Genomic DNA, 13,086 nt, shown 5'->3' on the forward strand with positions numbered 1-13,086 from the left:
TCGACTTTATTTCACAATGTGGTGCACAGTGGCTTAGCCGCGCGGAATTGGTTCCAGCTGATGGAGGCGTAACTTTTCCTCCACAATTTCCTTTGCCTGGCGCTTTTTGAACGTATTATCTGAAATGCATAAAATGGGGTAAAGGTGCTTTAGCAGACAAAGTACCGAACTGTTTCACTGCAGATTGCTTACAAAAGTTGGTCTCCCCTACACGCCAGTGGATCATGGAAAACTCCAACGCCGCTCCGAGTCCGAAGAAGATGGGCAGGAACCGATAGATGCCCAGCGTTCGCTTACCGGGCCATCGATCCAATAGCTCTTTTAGCGTTTTGCTCTTGCGAATAATCATTGAAACTAAGCCAATGCCTAAATTCTACATCGATTGCAACGCGAGAGTTATTTTTGGGTAGCAAGTGCACTTTTTACATAATTCGCTGTTGTTGACGTTCGGCTGGTACGTTTGACGGCGAATACACGTATCTGAAGGGATCGCATGTGATGGCTCCGTTCCCGAAGGGGCACAACTAACAACAACATTCACACGTCAAATGTGACAGCTAGCCCGGAGCGATTATTTTTCACGTGTTTTGTGGTGCGTTCGGGACAATTTCTGTTTCTATTTCATTTTTCGGCCAGAACCCGGCAAAATGACGATGGAAAGCGACGATGATTTGGATCATCTTGTTACCAGCCAAGTCAGTGAGGTGCGGAAAACGGTGACCGTTGTGAAAGCGTCCAACGCGGACGATGTGCCATCCGAGGAGGATGAAGCGGCATCAATCAACTCGGAAAGTGACGATGATGAAGAGACCGCCGGGGAATCATTGAGGCTTCCCCATACTGAGCTTCCAGATTCGGATGTGTCGATAAAATCGGAACCGGAAACAGAAAACGACGAGGACGACGATGCTGGTGACGCGGAGAAGGATTTACTCATTTCCAACTACCTCAGCGCTCTAAAGTCTTCCATGAGGGAAGCGAACGATCGTGGGGATGAATCGGATGACGAGGATGATGTGTCGATTAAGTCGGAGGATGAAAGTGAAGATGAAGTTGGTTCCGTAAAATCTGAACCCGTAACAGAGAGTGATTCCGAACTGCCGCAGGATGAATCGAACGAGATCAAGGATGAGCAGGAGGAGGAGAAGCCGGCCACTGCCGGCAAGAAACAGAAAAAAGACAAAAAGAAAAAGGAAAATATTAAGGGCCAAGGCTCGGACAAAAAGGCGGCAGGAAAGTCACAGGAACGCACTGTGAAGAAAGCAAAGGAAGAAAAGGTTTCGGTTCGCTCTGGCAAAATTAAATCGAAAGTATCGAAAAAGAAAGCTAAAGCTTCCGCCATAGACCAGCCCGGTTCGAAACAGGAAAAAGAGCTGATGTCGCTTGTATTCGGTGGCAAGGATGAGCTCGTATCGAACTTAACTAAATCGGAAAAGAAAAGCAACAAAAGCGACCCGGCACAGGGCGGAAAGAAGAAGCAAGCAAAGCAAACGCCCAAAAAACGGCGCGCCGTCTGGCACGATTCAGACGACGACGATGAGGAAGATACGGTCAACATGAAGCGCAACAAGTTCACCTACGACGAGCTGCCGGAACAGCTGACCAAGGAGCGCCGGCGTAAGCAGTTCGAGCAGATCGTGGGTCAACCAAAGTGGGCCGATCTGGATCGCGTCCGCGAGCCCGATTCCGACGAGGAGATGCTGCAGACGGTCGGGCACGTCGTGAAGGGTGCCGGGGCGTCCCAGGGCCTGCCCAAGGGTATGATCGAGCTGAAGAAGCTGAAAAATCTGAACCGCGAAACGAAGATCGAAGGCAAAATCTCCTGCATCAACTTCCATCCGACCTCGATGGTGGCGATGATGACGGGGAACCGGGGCCTGGTGTCGATCGTCGCAGTGGATGGCGTGCGCAACGAGAAGCTGCACACGCTCTGGCTGCAGAAGGTGCGGATCAGCTGCAGCCGGCTGTCGCCGGACGGGAACGAGGCGATCTTCGGCAGCTATCGGAAGTTCTTCCACGTGTACAACCTGCTCAGCGGTCAGAGCGATACGCTGAAAATACCCGAGCGCGACACGTGGCAGATGAAGAACTTTCGCATTTCGCGCTGCGGCAAGTACCTGGCGTCCGTCGGCGAATGTGGCGAGGTGCATCTGATGGACGCGAGAACGAAGGATGTGCTGCAAACGATCCAGCTGCGCTACACGTGCCAGTCGTTGGCGTTTACGCCCGACTCGCGGTACCTGCTGTGCCACAGCAACGATACGGAGGTGAGCGTGTTCAGCCTGGAGCAGAAGCGGATAGTGAACGTGTTCCAGGACGAAGGGTGCGTTAATGGGTCGTGTATAGCGATCTGCCCGAATGGGCAGTTTGTGGCGACCGGCAGTCGACAGGGGATTGTTAATCTGTACACGCTGGAGGTTACACTGACGGAGAAGCAACCGGTACCGGTGAAGACGTTCAACAATTTGACCACGTACATCGATTCGCTCGCGTTCAATGCGACCTCGGAGTTGCTGGTGATCGCGTCATCGACCGTGAAGAATGCGGTCAGGCTGATTCACGTCAGGAGCAGAACGGTGTTCCGCAACTTCCCACTGCACATGACGCATCTGGGGCACGTGAGTGCGGCCGAATTTTCTCCCTCGGGAGGATATTTAGCGCTGGGCACGAAGCAAAGCACTGTGCTGCTGTTCAGAGTGAAGCATTACCCTAACTATTGAGTATCGGTCAATAAAGCTAATGGCACGACAACTGTTTACATGTGTAAAAGATGCATGGTTTACTGTTTTTTAATTACAAATTGGAGCTTATTTTTACTCAAAAATCATCCATATCCATTACCGACACTTGGTTGAGGAATTTCTTGTACAGCGCCATAAACTGCGCCACGAACGCTTCCAGGTGGAAAATGTGCTTGCTGCCCCGCTGCATCCGATGGTCGTACAGGCCGGCGAAGCTGAGCGTCTGCGTCTTCAGGCTCATGTCGCAGTTCTTTACGAGTATCTGTACCAAACCCTTGAAGATGATGTCCGGCGGAATGCCCTGCGACAGCAGCTCGTACAGACGTTCGCGCACCACCTCCATGCGCTGGGGCGTTTGCTCCTGCACGATCATGTTGGCCGTTTCCTTCAGGTACGTCTGCCAGTCCATGTCCGGTATTTCCTGGTTGGCGGTGAACGGGTACTGCATCACCTTGCACGCTTCCAGTGTGAGTATGGCGCGACGTAGGTTCCGCTCTGACTTTTGCGCAATCCGGGCCGCTAGCTCGGGCGGAATGTGAAGGTTCTCCTTTTTGCAGATTGACTAAAATAGAACAAAAAATTAAGTTAGTACATTCATAATGGAAGGCTTATGTACACTACTGCCACTTACATTCATGATGGACACAATCTCATCCTCCGTCGGTGCCGAAACGCGAATCCCGAGGCAACGGCTCTTAACCGCCGGAATGATGCGCGACGTGGAGTTTACGCACAGGATCAACCGGCACGTGGCCACATACTTTTCCATCGTGCGACGCAGCGCATGCTGTGCGTCCTTCGTCAGCTCGTCCACCTCCGACAGTACGATCGTTTTGAACTCCCGCTGCCCCGACGGATCGATTTGCTGCGTTTGGGCAATCTGTTTGATCATGTCCGTGATGACGACCCGATCGTAGATGCCGACGTCGGACGGATTCACCTCGATGTGATAGTTGCTGCTGACGGTCATGATTTCGATCTTTTTGTTCGACGGTGTGGTAAAGTTCATCACCTCATTGCGGAGCCGCTCGACGCCCGGGCCGTACAGCTCGCGCAGCAGGCAGATGATGCGCGTTTTCTTGCCCGCCCCGGACGGACCGTAGAACATCAGGTGCGGAAAGTCGCCCTGCGAGCACAGATTTATTAGCTGGCTTGCTTGCGGTTTGTGATAGTCCAGCTTCGCCAGTTCCCGCGGCCGGTAGCGGTCAACCCAGAGCGACATTTTGAGGGCTTAAATGTTAAAAAACGACACTGTTTTGAGATGGTTTTTAGTTGAGCTTGTGTTTCGTTTGGTGCTATGTTGTGTGGACTCCGTTTGAATGGCGCGAATTTGTGTTTTTTTGACAGCTCCACAATGACAGCAGCTGCGCTCCCTTTAGAAACGTCACCGGAATAACAAATGAAAAATATCGTTCGTTTTGGAAGGAAACCATTTGTTTCTTGTAATATGCATGTTTTAAAATTATTTTACTATTTTTTTAAGCTTTTAAAATCACTTAAAATTAAAGAGTGCGCTTTAAAGCATATAATAAATACTAAAGCATTCCGAAAAGCCTGCACGTCTTCCACTGTGCAACCAAAACAAAGCTGTCATCCATGTGTTGACATTTTAACGCACGTGAAAAGCTGCGAAAAGCCGGTGTCTGGTTGCTTTAAAATTTACCCTTTTCCGACAAATTGCTTCGCTCGTACCCGATGGCGATGGATCAAAAGGTGAACATTTCCGTATCGCTCTACCTCGACACGGCCGGCAACCTGTCCAAGGAGATCGACAGCGCATCGAAAGCGAACTGCAGCTCCGTCACCGTGCCCATCGTGCACTGGAACTACAATCGGGAGTTTGTGCGGGAACCGCTTCGCTCCAAGCACGGTCCCTTCACGCGCTCCGATCTGTTGCTGTCCTCTACGCAATGGTTAAACCGTGTGATTTGCCGGATCGGCGACAATCTCGACCTGGACTCACCGGTCGACCATATACAGCGGCAGGCGGAGCGTACCATCCGGCAGGAGATGTCCTTTGCCGAGCATCTGGTGCAGAATGGGTACCTTTACACGAAGCTGTCCAGCACGAACTGTGCCAACTTTGCCCGCACGGTCGGCTGTACCATGTTCAAGGGAACGCTGCTGGTGGAAGTGCCCATCACGAACCCGAAACTCACACAGCACGGTTGGCGGCGTGACGTGGCGGAGGATGCGGACGCGACGGTGGAGAGCCCCTGGTGCTGGTGGAACACCTTCCGCTGCCATGCGGACTACAATCCTACCGTGAAGGTGGCCCTGGAGCTGACGGCGGACGTGCCGAAGCAGGAGGAAATCTTCCGCTGGCTGGGTGAACCGGTCGATGCGATCGTACTGCCGGCTAACATCTTCCTCACCAATGCCAAAAACTATCCCGTCCTTTCGAAGGCTCACCAGTCGATGTTGAATCTCTTCTACCGGACGTTTAGCTGCCATTTCATACTGAAGGCGAACCCGTCGGATGGCCATCTGGCGCATTACGTGGACTACATCAAGTACACGATACAGCACAACTACGTCAAGAATCCGCTGCACGGGTACGAAGATTTGCTCCAGATCCCGCTGCAACCGCTGTACGACAATCTGGACAGCTTCACGTACGAAGTGTTCGAGAAGGATCCGGTCAAGTACATTTACTACCAGAACGCCATCGAACAGGCGCTGTTGGATCGGGTGCCGGAAGCGGATCGTGCCACAGCCACCACCATCATTATGGTCGTTGGCGGTGGGCGGGGACCGTTGGTGCGTGCCGCACTAAACGCTTCGCAAACCACCAACTGCAAGGTGAAGGTGTACGTGATAGAGAAAAACCCGAACGCGATCGTGACGCTGACGGCGCACATTAACGAGCTGTGGCGCGATCGGAACGTGGAGCTCATCTCGACGGATATGCGCGAGTTTAACCCACCGGAAAAGGCCGACATACTGGTGTCGGAGCTGTTGGGCTCGTTCGGCGACAATGAACTGTCGCCGGAGTGTTTGGATGGGGCGCAGAAGCACCTGAAGGACAGCGGGATCAGTATACCGTGCAAATCGACCTCGTACATTAACCCGTGCTTCGGCTCGAAGGTGTACAATCAGGTGCGGCTGCTCGAGCGCAGTCCCCACTGGAAGGATCGGGTCATCTCCTCCCGCCACATGGAGCAAGCGTACGTGGCGTATCAGAAGAATGCGTACCACATCGACAACCCTCAGCCGCTGTTTGAGTTCGTGCACCCGAACAGGGAGAGTGACGATCCGATCGATAACAACCGGTACAAGGCGGTTCGGTTCCGTGCCGCGCTGGACTGCGTGATGAATGGGTTCACCGGGTACTTCGACACGGTACTGTACAAGGACATTACGCTCAGCATACATCCGTTTACGCACACGAAGGGGTTGGCGTCCTGGTTTTCGATGTTTATACCGCTGACGGATCCGGTGCAGCTGCGCAAGGGTGACGAAATTACGGTACACTTCTGGCGGTGCGTTGCCTCGCACAAGGTGTGGTACGAGTGGAGCCTTAGCGCGCCGGTGGTGACGCACGTGCACAACATCGACGGACGGGGGCAACCGATATGGCAGTAGATGGACGATATTTACCTCAAACAAGACAGTTACAATCAATCAAGACAGTGACGGGTGTTTCTTTTTACACGTTTTTTTTTTGTTTCTAAAACTTCAAAGAAGTAATACAAACTCTTGTTCTTATAAATGTAATAAATATGACATAATTCATGATTAAGTAGTGTGCTTAAGGGTGTAGTTGTAAGGAAAGAACTTGGTTTGACTCTTCCGGGGGGAGTAGACCTACCGTACGATCGATCGACGACGATAGGGTACAGGAGACGACAAGTATGGGATGCAAAAAGGGTTAAAAAGGGCCGCAGGACAGGAACGAGCCCTTTTCAAAACCAGCTCACTCGCTACACAAGTGCAACCGAAGCCTCAGAGGTAATCATTTTCAGAAATGGAGGAAAGAGTGCTAAAAAATCGAAACTGATGATGTTAATACGATATGATGCGATACTGACTCGCTGCGATTAGATGAAATTAGCCCGAAATGAATGACCCAACGGTACATTTCTTGTGGAAGAAAATCTGATAGTAAAGCGTTATCATGAAATGATATGCTATCTTTTCTAGTAAAATAATGGTTTTAATTTTCAGCAAGCGATTTGATAAAGATAATGAAGCATTTAAAATTTAGACCATGTGCAAGATTACAGCAATCTAGTGATGGGTAAAACTGGCTTAAATCCGGAATCGACTCCGATCCGACTCCGGAGTTTCTGAAATTAGTTCACCTCAAAGAACCTGCCGCGACGGACGAAGCTGTGACTATATTAGTGATGGGTAAAGTTGGCAAAAATCCGGAGTCAACTCCGATCCGACTCCGATTAATGCGGAATCGACTCGGGAAGGTAGGTCCGTCCTGCATCATCCGGAGTCGTTTGGAATCGTCCAGAATCGCCCGGAGTCGTCCGGAGCCGTTCGGAGTCGTTCGGAGTCGGAGTCGTCCGGAGTCGTTAGGAGTCGTTCGGAGTCGTTCTGTATAAGAAGTACACGCGCAAAGTGAAAGATAAAAAAACACAACGAAGGGAAATGTCTGGTAACAAGCACAAAGGCTCCTGTTGACTCCGATTCCGGTCGACTCCGAACTACTCAGACTCCAATCGACTTCGGAACGACTCCGAATGACTCCAACTCTGAACGACTCCGGACGATTCCGGGCGACTCCGGACGACTCCGAACGACTCCGAACGACTCCGGACGACTCCGACTCCGGACGACTCCGAACGACTCCGGACGACTCCGACTCTGAACACCTCCGGACGACTCCGGACTCCGAGAGGAATACTGTACGCTTGGAATCAGACGACCGAACCCGTAAAGTCTTTAGGCCGGGATAACGGATTGGCGGACGAAGACGCGAGACCGTGGCCAGTTTCGGACACTCCTTAGATAGGCCAAGACCGCAAAGCGATTGTAGCGCCGGATAAGTAAGTAAGTAATACTTTGGAACGTTCGCCCTGCCGGATTGTCCGGAGTCGTTCGGAATCGTCTGGAACTGTCCGGTAACGCTCGGAGTCGCCCGTAGTCGTTCAGAGTCAGATCGTGTGTATCGGCCGATTCTAAGCGAGTTGGGACGACTCCGGACGGAACTAGTGGTTCCCATTTTTCCGGAGTCATCGTACTAACAATAGTCGGAGTCTGATCGGAGTCGTGAGTGCGCTTCAGAGAGCACATCACTACAGCAGACACTTCTTTTAAAATCTAACAAGAACAATTGGTCGAGTACTTTTAAGCACATATCTATAACAAAATATTTTTACAAACATATCAAAATAGTATTAGTGATGGGAGCTCGGAACTGGACTTACCCGTTTCCGACTCCGTGTTCATAATCAGTTCTAGAGCCGATTCCGATTTTGGAACCGATTCCGATTCCGGAGTTGACTCCCGAGCCGATTTCAAAGTCGGCTACGGAAACAGAATCGGCTCCGGAATCGAACTCGTCGTGGGAATCACAGTTTACTCCAGAATATCCGGTAACGGAATCAGGATTTACTCCAGAAATGGAATTAGATCCGGAATCAGAATTGGTTCTTGAATAGAAATAAACAGTTTCAGGAGCGAATTCAGTCGATAGTAAATTTTAATCTTTTGCGGCTATCAATACTTCCGATTCCCGAGCCGATTCCCGAGACGATTCCGATTACAGAACCGATTCCGATTCCGTAGCCGATTCCGGAACCAATTCCGCAGCCGATTCCGGAATCAATTGTGAAAACTGATTCCGAACCTGCTATCCTCAATCGATTCCAGAAAACTTCGGAACTAGCCGGAATCGATTCCGACGAAATCTTAATTTTTCCCATCACTACAAAATAGACAGTTGTGAATTGAAAGTGCTCGAGACAAACACGTGCTTGGCAACAGTTGTAAAAATATAATCTTGAATTGATGCAAAAAGCTTTAAACTGTGCTTTAGCATAATATAAACGTATTAATCATATTTTCTAATGTGTTTATTTAACATTTCACCATTCCAGAAACGTTTACAAACATTCAGCAACCGTACGCAGCAGCGTGAATCTTCCTCCCTGGAACTCATCCTGGTCGATCGACCAGATCATTGCTCCACCCAGGCCTTCCCTTCGAATGAACTCACATTTCATGCGAATACTTTGCGGATCATCGTAGCTAACCCACTGATCGCCGCTAACCGCATAAGGCACGTGCTGCTGATCATCCCAAATGCGTCCTTCACCAAACGCATCCCTCACCTCGTAGTAGGCAAGTGTGCCCTGCTGCTGTGTGTACGGGCCAGAGCGTCCAGCACCCGTGGCGGACGCCCGTGGTTTATAGTTGCCCGAGCAGCTCAGCGTGAACGTACGTCCGTACGCAGCTAAACCGACGATCAGCTTCGACTTGGGTACACCACCACGTCCAATCCAATCGCTAACGCTAGCTTCAACGTTCAGCCGTCGCTGGTAGTCGGTTTCTACACTGCCCCAGGAAAGCGGCGCATTGTGGCCAGTGTAGCTGTCCCACGAGCCGTTGTAATCGTAGCTCATCAGCAGAATGTAGTCAACGTGGCGGGCAATGCCGGACATGTCGTACGGCCGGTTAACACCGACCGACGTAGTCAAGAGCAGACCATTGCTGTGCAGCTCAGACGACAATGCAGACAGCAGCTGCACAAAGTTGCTCTGGTCGGAGCTACTCTCGGGAAATTCCCAGTCAATGTCCACCCCGTTGAAGCCGTACGACCCGCAGAACTCACGCACATTCCGCGCAAAGCTCGCGCGTAGACTCGAGCTGGCCGCCACACTAGCGAACGCAGATCCACAACCGACGGCACCACCAACCGACACAAGGGTCTTCAGGCTCGGATTGCTGTTGCGCAAGCAGTTAAAGCGACGCATCGCATTCCGCTCGGTATCATCCTTCTGCACGATCGATCCGCTGTGATCCAGCGCCACAAACGCGTAGATAAGATGGGTGCACAGGTGCGGGTTCAGGTCTTCCACGGTGCATCTACCCTTTCCGCTGCGATAGGTGGCCCAACCGCCGTAGAATCCAAAGATAGGCTCTGTGAATGAACGTGTAGCGTACAAGTGTGAAACTCACGACGCTATGCGATAGTAATGAATGGCTGACTCACTGCTCGGCATGTTAAGATGTGTCTGATATGAAGCACGACTATTTACTGTAAACAACGAACTCTTTGGCTCCGCGACTGCGACTGAATAATACGTTTGTCGAACGTGGTCTATATATATAGCAGGTGGAACGTGTGCTTACCACAGTTGAATATTTTTTGCTTGATATGGATTCCATTTTTCCTGGAAATATAATTGATAAACAAAGCAAACCTGAGCTGTTCTCTCTAGGAAACGGGGGGAGAAGAATGTTAATCAGCCGCTGTGCAATTTCGAGCAATTTCTTGGGACAGGCCACTAAAGTGCTAAAGTGCTCCAGTGCATCTCCAGTAGTGATGGGTTTCATGAATCTTTCGTTGAGATTCTTTCACATGAATCTTCAGTGACGAGTGATTCGAATCTCGAGTCGAATCTTCAAAGATTTATGAATCTCTAAAGATTTGAGAATCTTAAAAGATTCACGAATCTTAAAAGATTCACGAATCTTCCAAGATTCATAAATCTTCAAAGATTCACGAATCTTCAAAGATTCAAGATTCTCTAAATATTCATGAATCTTAAAAGATTCATGAATCTCTAAATATTCTCTCTTAAGATTCATGAATCTATAATATTCATAAATCCATTAAAATTCATATATCTCTTGGGATTCGTGAATCTTTAGAGATGTATGATCTCCAAAAAATTGAATTTGCCCAATACCACCTACAACTTGCCCGTTTTCGGTTCAACTGCGTGGTACTTTCCATGAAGTCTCAAAAGCCTGTATAGGCTGGCATGACCACGTAGGTTGTTACGCCAAAAGGAAATAATAATAAAGGAAGAATAACTAAATGCTCAAGCTTTATGAATTTTAGAGTTTTATGAATCCTTAGAGTTTCCTGAATCCCTAGAGATTCGTTAATGTTTCTAGATATAAGAAACTTTTGAGATTCATGAATCTTTTGATATTAATTAATCTTTCGAGATTCATGTATCTTTCGAGATTGATGAATCTTTCGAGATTAATGAATCCTTCGAGATTCATGAATCTTTGAAGATTCAAGAATTTTTGAGATTCATGAATCTTTCCAATCAGGATTCAGATTAATTGAATCATTCCAAAGATTCTGAACTACCCAACACTACACTAAAGTGCTAAAGTGCTCCAGTTCATCTCCAGTTCGCTCTCAGGCGCTGTGGCTGGCGGGTTGGTTGGTCGGCTTGGTCCGCATGCAATTGTCAGCAACTGATCGAACCGATATTCGCTGCCTTCCTTAGGCAGGAAATGGAACAAAACCTGCGCAAAATTTTGGCCCGTTTCCTGCGCTGGAGTTTAGAACTTTCTATGCCATGGTAAGTAGTTTTTTTGGCGCCATTTATTGATGAATTGTTATTATAAATGTAATACAGAGCTTACCTTGCCAATTTGGCATCGCAAAGACGTTATCGGTTGCCACAAATACTTATTGGGGCGACGTAAACCTTCCAATCAGGCGACGTAAACCCTAGGCAGTCGAAGTCTATAAAAGAGAGAGTAAGCCTCTGAAAATGATGTTTCAAATCAAAAGTTTGTATAACATAGGAGGATACATCCCCTCTCGCCAAATAGAAAAAGAAGGAGAATCCCTGTAATGTTTGCATTTAAAAAATGGACCGAATTTATCGATTTTTCATGATATTATGTTCACTAGCTCTAACAAAACATTTAATACACTTTAAAAAATGGTATCCCATGAGCCAGTAGACTCATTTGACACCTTTATCACTCGAACTCTAACCGTGATGGCCAAAAAAGTAAAGCAACTTCGTTTAGAAGCGTGCGCGATCAAAGAACGGCACCCCGTAGCATCAAAAACGGACTCCGTGCGGCAGTTAGTGCACGTCTCATAAGCCTGTTCCGGCATCTACAACATATTGGCTCTATTAGGCAACAATCGAAGCATCGAAAGAAAGCCCGGTTCCGAATGCCTAACGACTCTATGGCGGAGTTGTAGCAGTACCTCGTTGATACACAAGTGGAACCGAAGTCCTTTTAAACTTAATGTCTTTAAATTATCCAAGAGTGGGTCTACTTAGAAAACCTACCTCGTTTTCGAGGATTGGTTGCATGACAAGCTTGAGAAGAAAGGTAAGAGGATTGTTCAAAAACTCTACTTGCGAATGTCCGTTCGCCAAGCGCATTTCCATAGATAATTGTACTGGCTACTTCTTCGAAGCTGATTCGCTACAGGTTGATAGAGAGGCTCTGCAACCCATCCATCCAAAGGGACCATGGTGTTGGGTGTAATGTATTAGCGGGTTATCGGACGATAGTCTGTCCACGAACCGGTTGAGGGTTTTTGACCGATTATTAAACCTAATTGTTATTTATGTGCATCAAATCAGCGTTTTCTGGAATGGTAGGCCGTTCGTTGCTCACAACACGACGTAAACAATGCCATCCCCCTTAAACGCATGAGCATATTCTTCCAGCATGCACTACACTTCAACTACACCTGAAGATCATCACAACAGTTGAGAAGTGCCCAACAACTTAGACCGCGCTCTGGCAGCTATCGAAAAAGACATCAGACTCGAACAAACATCGTTTTGAAGCGGAGTACAGAGGCTACTGGAGCAGCCCACTCTCTTAGTAGAGAGACACCTATTCCTACCCACTGGAAATTGAAAGAGACACGGAAGGTGAACGAAATATGAAAATGCTACTTGGAAGGACACCTCACTGTGAATGAGTTTGCCAGAGACATCAAACAGATGAAGGGCAACAGCTGTAGCAGATAAAAGCAATGAAGCTCTAGAACTTGTGAAGATGGGATCATACCAGGATTACTGTCGAGGTTCATCTTCTGATCGAGAAGATCTACCGCCCAGAAGATCTACTCAATATACAAACAGGGTGACACAGATCTAGAACATGCTGTCGGAAAGCGGTTGAGTCTTACCAAGGCCTGAGTTAAGCTGACGAACTGTTAGCACTTCAATGTTGCCCTGCAATATGTCATGGAAAGTGCATGGTGTCGGGTAATGAAATCGGGCGTCCGGAGCGATTATTTGGACCGCTAATTCCTTCGCCACCAATTCCTTGGATTAGCGTCCGGCATTGCCGTCCTTTGAAGGACAACTGTGCGAGAATTGGAATGATGATCAATGGGACAAAGGCTTAACTAGTGATCCGGTGAGGTCACCCTATGGGCATG

At 48.8% G+C, this 13,086-nt stretch overlaps 5 protein-coding genes across 5 annotated transcripts; 2 read left to right on the top strand and 3 right to left on the bottom strand.

The window, feature by feature from the left end:
- Positions 1-4: 4 nt before the first annotated feature.
- On the bottom strand, positions 5-439 carry LOC120956538 (small integral membrane protein 4). The gene is made up of 2 exons (XM_040378063.2): positions 193-439; positions 5-119 (listed from the first exon to the last, which is right to left on the bottom strand). Exons 1-2 carry the CDS (start codon positions 347-349, stop codon positions 34-36), a joined length of 243 nt encoding a protein of 80 aa, XP_040233997.1. The 5' UTR covers positions 350-439; the 3' UTR covers positions 5-33.
- A 96-nt stretch (positions 440-535) lies between these two features.
- LOC120956535 (U3 small nucleolar RNA-associated protein 18 homolog) lies at positions 536-2,769 on the top strand. Its single transcript, XM_040378059.2, has one exon. The coding sequence runs from the start codon at positions 648-650 to the stop codon at positions 2,718-2,720; it is 2,073 nt and encodes a 690-aa protein (XP_040233993.2). The 5' UTR covers positions 536-647; the 3' UTR covers positions 2,721-2,769.
- Positions 2,755-4,073, bottom strand: LOC120956537 (replication factor C subunit 3). Its single transcript, XM_040378062.2, has 2 exons — positions 3,373-4,073; positions 2,755-3,303 (listed from the first exon to the last, which is right to left on the bottom strand). Exons 1-2 carry the CDS (start codon positions 3,961-3,963, stop codon positions 2,818-2,820), a joined length of 1,077 nt encoding a protein of 358 aa, XP_040233996.2. The 5' UTR covers positions 3,964-4,073; the 3' UTR covers positions 2,755-2,817.
- A 253-nt stretch (positions 4,074-4,326) lies between these two features.
- On the top strand, positions 4,327-6,483 carry LOC120958787 (protein arginine N-methyltransferase 5). The gene has a single exon (XM_040381794.2). The coding sequence runs from the start codon at positions 4,437-4,439 to the stop codon at positions 6,324-6,326; it is 1,890 nt and encodes a 629-aa protein (XP_040237728.2). The 5' UTR covers positions 4,327-4,436; the 3' UTR covers positions 6,327-6,483.
- A 2,271-nt stretch (positions 6,484-8,754) lies between these two features.
- On the bottom strand, positions 8,755-10,006 carry LOC120959491 (chitotriosidase-1-like). The gene is made up of 2 exons (XM_040382931.2): positions 9,910-10,006; positions 8,755-9,837 (listed from the first exon to the last, which is right to left on the bottom strand). The coding sequence occupies exons 1-2, from the start codon at positions 9,917-9,919 to the stop codon at positions 8,801-8,803; spliced, it is 1,047 nt and encodes a 348-aa protein (XP_040238865.2). The 5' UTR covers positions 9,920-10,006; the 3' UTR covers positions 8,755-8,800.
- Between the last annotated feature and the right edge of the window lie 3,080 nt (positions 10,007-13,086).

This window comes from Anopheles coluzzii, chromosome 3 (assembly GCF_943734685.1).
Source record: "Anopheles coluzzii chromosome 3, AcolN3, whole genome shotgun sequence".
In the NCBI taxonomy this organism is placed as follows: domain Eukaryota; kingdom Metazoa; phylum Arthropoda; class Insecta; order Diptera; family Culicidae; genus Anopheles; species Anopheles coluzzii.